This window comes from Chiloscyllium plagiosum, chromosome 25 (genome assembly GCF_004010195.1).
Source record: "Chiloscyllium plagiosum isolate BGI_BamShark_2017 chromosome 25, ASM401019v2, whole genome shotgun sequence".
NCBI lineage: Eukaryota > Metazoa > Chordata > Chondrichthyes > Orectolobiformes > Hemiscylliidae > Chiloscyllium > Chiloscyllium plagiosum.
In genome coordinates, this window is record NC_057734.1 from 14246399 (window position 1) to 14254193 (window position 7795).

The 7795-nt window shown below is 42.6% G+C and overlaps 1 protein-coding gene across 1 annotated transcript; it reads left to right on the plus strand.

Moving 5' to 3' along the window:
* The first annotated feature begins 1304 nt into the window (after nucleotides 1–1304).
* On the plus strand, nucleotides 1305–5946 carry LOC122562591 (endoplasmic reticulum resident protein 29-like). Its single transcript, XM_043715553.1, has 3 exons — nucleotides 1305–1471; nucleotides 2986–3124; nucleotides 3679–5946. The coding sequence occupies exons 1-3, from the start codon at nucleotides 1349–1351 to the stop codon at nucleotides 4179–4181; spliced, it is 765 nt and encodes a 254-aa protein (XP_043571488.1). The 5' UTR covers nucleotides 1305–1348; the 3' UTR covers nucleotides 4182–5946.
* Nucleotides 5947–7795: the final 1849 nt, after the last annotated feature.

Below are 7795 nucleotides of genomic sequence, written 5' to 3' on the forward strand. Positions count from 1 at the left end.
ACAGAACCCCACTGGTCCTCACCTACCACCCCACCAACCTCCAGATACATCGTATCATCCTTCGTCATTTCTGCCACCTCCAAACAGACCCCACCACCAAGGATATATTTCCCTCCCCTCCCCTATCAGCGTTCCAGAAAGACCACTCCCTCCGTGACTCCCTCGTCAGGTCCACACCCCCCACCAACCCAACCTTCACTCCCGGCACCTTCCCCTGCAACCTTCACTCCCGGCATTTTCCCCTGCAACCGCAAGAAATGCAAAACTTGCGTCCTTACCTCCCCCCTTACTTCCCTCCAAGGCCCCAAGGGATCCTTCCATATCCGTCACAAATTCACCTACACCTCCACACACATCATTTACTGCATCTGCTCTATCCAATGTGGCCTCCTCTACACTGGGGAGACAGGCCGCCTACTTGCGGAACCGCCATGTGGCTGAACACTTTAACTCCCCCTCCCACTCCACCAAGGACATGCAGGTTCTTGGCCTCCTCCATCGCCAGACCATGGCCTGGAGGAAGAGCGCCTCATCTTCCGCCTAGGAACCCTCCAACCACAAGGGGTGAATGCAGATTTCTCGTTTCCTCATTTCCCCTCCCCCCACCTTATCTCAGTCCCAACCCTCAGACTCAGCACCCACCTTCTTGACCTGCAATCTTCTTCCTGACCTCTCCACCCCACCCCACTCCTTCTCAGGCCTATCACCTGCATTCCCAACGCCCCTCCTCCCTACCTTTTATCTTAGCTTGCTGGGCACACCTTCCTCATTCCTGAAGAAACATCAATTCTCCTGCTCCTTGGATGCTACCTGACCTGCTGCACTTTTCCAGCAACACATTTTTAACCTCTACCCTGATGCTGCCTTGCTGTGTTCTTCTCCTTCCGACCCGCCGAAGCGCAACCCACCCATACCCCTATCTAAAACTACAGGCAATTTAGCATGGCCAGAGGAAACCAGAGCAGATACATGCAAACTCCACACAGTCAGTTGCCTGAGTCGGGAATTGAACCCGGGTCTCTGGCGCTGAGAGGCAGCAGTGCTAACCACTGTGCCACCGTACCCCATACTTTGGATTCCAGGATCTGCACTTTGTCTCTACCCATTGTCAATGCATTCCCCAACCTATTCACAGTGCTTTTAAAATAATTCAAAAACTTTCAATAAAATAATACCAATTCCTTGCCTGCATGCATCCTAATTATGTATGTAGTGCTGGCTTTCTAGTAACAGAACACGTTGCCTGCACTCAAAGATATTAATCTTTACAACTGGAGGGCTGGAAGTTATTTGCATGAAACTCCCAGCCCTAAAGATCACATGGTGCTGATGTGAGGCACAGTAAACCATGGCAGCAGTTAGCAGCTCCTTCCTGCTCTTTGTCGCTGCGGCATTTCTGCATCTTTTTATTCCCACTTGGGCCCTGCACACAGTCGGCTCGCTCCCTCTGGACACGGTCACTTTCTACAAGGTGAGTGCACTCTGAAAACGCGGCGCTCATGTTAAACATTTGATTTGCAGGCGGGCAAACGGGAACTTCCTCGGTGCTACATCTGAAATAAACACGACAGTGTGATAACTCATTTGACATCTTGCAGCTCTGAAACAAAAAATGATTTGACTATCACCTGATGAAGGAGCGTCGCTCCGAAAGCTAGTGTGCTTCCAATTAAACCTGTTGGACTATAACCTGGTGTTGTGTGATTTTTAACTGAAAAAAAAATGGGGCAATATCCAACGGCAAAGAAAAAGCACAATGTGGAAATGCCCGGGATGCCAATCGAAGCCGATTTTGTTAAGTGACAGGTTTCTATCAGACGCTAAGGAAATTAAACCTGATCGGCTCCCTTGTGTTTTTTTTTAAATAGGTTGAAGTATATTAGAGAAATAGACAATGAGTAAAGGCGAGAATAGAATGCACGGGTTTGCTGATCAATCCAGTTTTAAAAATGGCAATGAATTAATTTGAGAAGAGTTTAGCAGTGTGCACGGGCAGAGTTTGTAACATTGCCACTGTTTCAGTGCAGTGTATCTTTATCATGACGGGGGGTCCTCGAGGACTGATGTGCAGAATTTTCTGGCACCGGAATCTCTGCTGGGCACGGGACTTTGCTGTCATTCAGTCCGTTAACAGGGTGGTTAATAGAGGCTTTCCTTTTGCAATGCCCTAGTGCGCTCCTCCAATAGAAAAATGACAGCGAACAGCAATGAGCACCTCCCCACCAATCCTTTCTGCACGCGTGTTTCACTTCCTCCCTCCCGCCCATCTCCCCCTCGTTTGCATCAATGTCGCTCGTTTTGTTTTCCCTAGCCCCACTCCTTTTCTCCCTCCCCATCTCTGCTTCAGTCACTAATTAGGCCAGAACAACATGAGCTCACAGAATGTGCTAGAATCTGCAACTCAGTCACATGCAGCCATCACATCTGGTTATAAAGGTTAGTTTTCTTACAAACAGGAATCACTGAAACAACGTCCTCCTGGGTTGCAGCATTTTTTAAAAAAATAGAAGCCACAGTTAAAAGTACGTAACAGAAAGAAAATGAATTCAGATTTACTCGTCAAATTTACCCCAAAATGCCACACACAATGAATCATTCCAGAAACAAAGACCGGTTACCAAATTCATGCCAAAAACCTCTATCAGAGAATAGGCGGGTGTTGGGAAACGTTGCACTTTTTAATTCTGAACAGAAACTAGCTTCGTTAAATAGAACTTTTATTTTCTTTACAAAAACAATGAGATGCAGAAAACATGTAAGACATAAAGACAAAGTATTGGAAATACTCAGCAGGCCTGGCAGCAGCTGTGAATAGATAACACTGACCTTCCTGGTGGTTATCCAATGATTTATATAGTGAGAAGATTGGTTGTGGGTAAAGAGAGCTTTGGGTCAGTTGTATTTGATGAAATGCAGTTTCAGACTACGAGAATTGTGCAAACCCAATAAATGGATCAACACCTAAAGTCTCAGTATTTCCTGCAGGTTATTCCCAAACAGAAGTATGTGCTGGTAAAGATTGACACACAGTATCCATATGGAGAGAAACAGGATGAGTTTAAGAAATTAGCAGAAAACTCTGCTTCCAGCAAGGAACTCTTGGTGGCTGAGGTGGGAATATCAGGTAGGAAGAGTTACTTGCTCAAGAATTAAACTAAGTGGTCAGAAACCTCCTCTATTAAATGTCTGTGTCTTATATTGGTTAGTTCCCACAACAATTCCAATCATTGAATATGAACATGGTTTCAGCTATGTGTTGTGCTTGTAAATAAATAAATAAATATTAGTAAACAGGGATGCTTGGAGCCTCAGCCAGATAGCAGGTCTTATTGTTAGAATTTTTTTCTCAGCATAACTATTGAGTGGCTATTTCCAACTGTGAGCTGGAATCGAGACCATGAAAAATGGAGAGTACATAGAATAGGGAGAAGAAATAATTTGTTTTGACATAAACACCTTTCATACACTGAAGACATCCCATACGACTCACAGCCAGTAAATATTCTTAGGAAAGGGTAGGGGAGAATTAGAAGCTTGTGTGCCAAGCTGTAGATCCTGTGGGAATTGGGAGTGTTATGAGGGCGGGAGAAAGTGAGGAAAAACAATGTTTTAAAATATATAGTCAGACTTATACTATGAGAAATTATTTAACTTTAGATTTTTTAAATTCATAAACAGATTATGGTGAAAAGGAAAATTCAGAACTTGGCACGAAATACAAAGTGGAAAAGGATGACTATCCTGTCTATTTGCTTTTCATGAATGGGGATTTGGAGAATCCAGTCCACTACACTGGTGAGATTAAACAGGATGCCATTCAGCAGTGGTTGAAGAGTAAAGGTGTGTGGGTCGGAATGCTCGGATGTCTGGAGGAGTATGACACACTAGCTGCAGAGTTCCGCAGCACAAGCGCCCAGGAAGAGCGCCAGAAGATCATGGAGAAGGTGAAGGCCATGATACAGGAGATGCCAGAGTCTGAGCAGAAATCAGCAGAACAGTACCATAAAATTATGAGCAAGGTTCTGGCACAAGGTGATTCATTTGTCCATTCCGAGATTGCACGGATTGGCAAACTGCTGGAAGAGAGCAAGATGAGTTCAGCTAAAAAGGTGGAGTTTCAGAAACGGCAGAATATCCTGAGCTCATTTCAAGTACCCAGTGTAGCAAAAGAGGATTTGTAAGAATTAACTGGGATCTGTTGAAGTCCTGAAGTTTTAAAAAAAAAAGCATTCTACTGTAAGCCATGTCACTGCTGAAATTGCTGAGGAGGATCTGGTTATCCGGAGTCCACCATCTCCCACTTATTCTTCTCAGCTGAAGGCTCTGACTATTGTGCTATCTTAACAGAGTCTGATATTGTTCTCAAATGCCAGCTGGCATGAGGCACTGAATATATTACTTGTTTGTTGAATCCCCCTTCATGCCAAAGCACCAAACTGAATTATGGCATTTTGCCACTCCAGTTAACACAACAAATTTGGACTCAATCCTGGGATCCTCAGTCTGTCTAGCTCATAACAATACCCCTTCAAAGGTCTTAGGGTCTTTTATTGAAAGGGAATTTTCACCATGATTGTGGCAGCATTGTGCATGTTGAAACTGCAGGAGTATATGCTAATGATGGGCTTTGACCAACATGCTTCATAGCTCAGAGTTGCCAGTTTCAGCTGTGCTACGCTAAAGGAGCTACTGAACAGAAGCTGTCAGACTGCATTACCCCACCTTCATTTCAGACCAGTAGAAGCCTGTGACCAGGCCACTCATTCGTAATCAGCCAGGGAGTAGTGAGTGGCAGAGGTAGACCAGCTCAGAAGAGGAAATACCATTAAAGAATGGGAGTTAAACCATAAAACTGTCTTCAAGCAGATGTCAAATAATATACAGTAGCGCCTCGACTTATGAACTTAATCCATTCCGGGACCCGGTTCGTGAACCGAAAAGTTCGCGAACTGAATCAATTTTTCCCATTGTTCGGATAGCGTAAGAATGCTTGGATGGCTGTTCACAGCGCATGCGCCAAGGACGAACTGAATGAGAGCACTCAGGTCCCGAGAGCTTTTGCGTTCAACAAGCACGTAGCAAAGCAGAACAGTGAAACCACGTGGTCGCACACGGACTTTTTGCGTTCGTACCTTGAATTTCGTACGTACGTTGAAGCAACACGTTACGTACAATCCTGTTCGTAAACTGATTTGTTCGTGAACGGGGTCGTTTGTATGTCAAGGCGCTACTGTAGTTCAAAGTACAAGATTTTATAGAAATTATGAAGCTCTTCAGCAGTGACATGTCTTTGTTTATAAACCTCTTAATTTTTTTTTTAATTCTTGGAAAATATTTTCTTCACTAACCTTTTGAGGGTTATTCCCAGTATTATTTCAACATGTAACAATCTGAAGCAGTATAGGTCTGTCCCATTGCTTCCCACGTAGCGAGTTCCTCATGTCAAAAATGCCATAATGGGTGTAACTAAACAGAGGTCCGAAAGTCATTGCCAATAAATTCTAAAGAAGATTAAAACTCTATAGACTGTAATAGTGAGGCCTTTTTCACCTCCTCTCTCTGGGCTGTAATACTCCTGAACAGCATTCCCTTATACTCTTTTCACTGGCGAGCAAGAGGAGAGGGAATAGTACAACATTCCAACTAAGATCAAATCCTGCATGTGTATAAATGTGTTTGGGTCTCCACTTATAACTGATTGGCATGAGTGAAGGAGATGCAGGTATGAGAAAAAAAACACTCCTCTTCAAGTAAAAGGCAACTTACAGTAAAACAAAGGAAAAGTATTCTCCAATTATGTTGACACCTGTTCATTTCTTCATCACCCATATTTAGATTTTCTCCCAACAATTGATCTCTATAAGGATCACCCTGATGTGCAAATGATCTTGTGTTCTATTGTGAATTGTTTTAAAAATCTTATTAAAAATGATAATTTACAATTAATCTTGCATATGGTGTATATATAACTGATTCAATTTTAGTCAGGATGAAGTCATTTTACAGTCTGGAATTCAAAACAAGTTGCTTTCCCTTCCTAATAGTCTTGTGTCAATGATAGGAACTGTTGTATCATGGGTGAGAGTTTAAATTCCACATCAGGACTTGTGCATAATATATGCTGATACTTCTATACAGCATATCTTCAGGGAGTAATGCAACATGTTTGATGTTAGACAACAGGTCCTGGTAAGTGTACCGCTGAATTTAATAGATGTCTTAGTACTACAGTACTATTTAAAGATCGAGAATTTTGTTGTCCTAATCAACATTTATACCTCAATTAGTAGTACTAAAATTGGTTATTGATGACTGAGGCTGGTTATTTTATTTACTGGGTAAATTTGCAACATTCAATGACAGCAAAGTTGATCGGTCAGTCTGGCTCAGCAACAAATGTCAAACAAATGTATTTTGTGTATTTTGTGCAAAATTGAAGTCCATGAGATTAAAGAGCTGTATTGGCTAAGAGAATAGTTAAGTAGAGGACAGTAGTGGTGAATGGTTGTTAATCAGAATTTTAGGGGAAGTGTGCAGTGATGTTTCCCAGGAATTATGTTGGCTACTGTGCAATTTACTACATATTAATGACTTAGACGTTGGTATATAAGGCATCATTTAAAACTTTGTAGATTACACAAACTCAAATGTATCTCTGAGAAAGATAGTAATTGACTTCAGGAAGACACAGAACTGTTAAAATACATAGAAACATGGCAGATGAACTCTTCTGCAACACACCATGGATGTGACTCATTTTGTTTAGATGAATAAGAATCCAAATTAAACACTAATTTTAAATAGGACGCAATAATGGAATCTCAGTGGTGTACACAGACAAGTGTTTGGAGGTGGCAGAACAAGTTAAAGGCTGTTTAAAAATTGTCCAGTTGATCATCACATTTTCATAAGGATTTCAAGCCTTTAAAGAGGAAGCAGGGAAGACTTACAAGAGTACAACAAGGGATGAAAGTTCAATTATGTTGCAATACTTAGGAGAAGGGAAAGATTTTATACAGATATTTAAAAGTTTTCATGAGTAAATTAGGAGAAACTGTTTCAAGTAGTAGGATCTAACAATGATGTCTTGAAACGGGTAAAGGTGGATAAATCCCAGGACCTGATCAGGTGTACCTGAGAACTTTGTGGGAAGCTACAGAAGTGATTGCGGGGCCTCTTGCTGAGATATTTGTATCATCGATAGTCACAGGTGAGCTGCTGGAAGACTGGAGGTTGGCTAACGTGGTGCCACTGTTTAAGAAGGGTGGTAAGGACAAGCCAGTGAGCCTGACTGACCTCAGTGGTGGGCAAGTTGTTGGAGGGAATCCTGAGGGACAGGATGTACATGTATTTGGAAAGGCAAGGACTGATTAGGGATAGTCAACATGGCTTTGTGCGTGGGAAATCATGTGTCACCAACTTGATTGAATTTTTTGAGGAAGTAACAAAGAGGATTGATGAGGGCAGAGCAGTAGATGTGACCTATGTGGACTTCAGTAAGGCATTTGACAAGGTTCCCCATGGGAGATTGATTAGCAAAGTTAGATCTCATTGGATACAGGGAGAACTAGCCATTTGGATACAGGACTGGCTCAAAGGTCGAAGACACTGTGGTGGTGGTAGTGGTGGTGGAGGGTTGTTTTTCAGATTGGAGGCCTGTGACCAGTGGAGTGCCACAAGGATCGGTGCTGGGTCTTCTACTTTTTGTCATTTACATAAATGATTTGGATGCAAGCATAAGAGGTATAGTTAGTAGGTTTACAGATGACACCAAAATTGGAGGTGTAGTGGACAG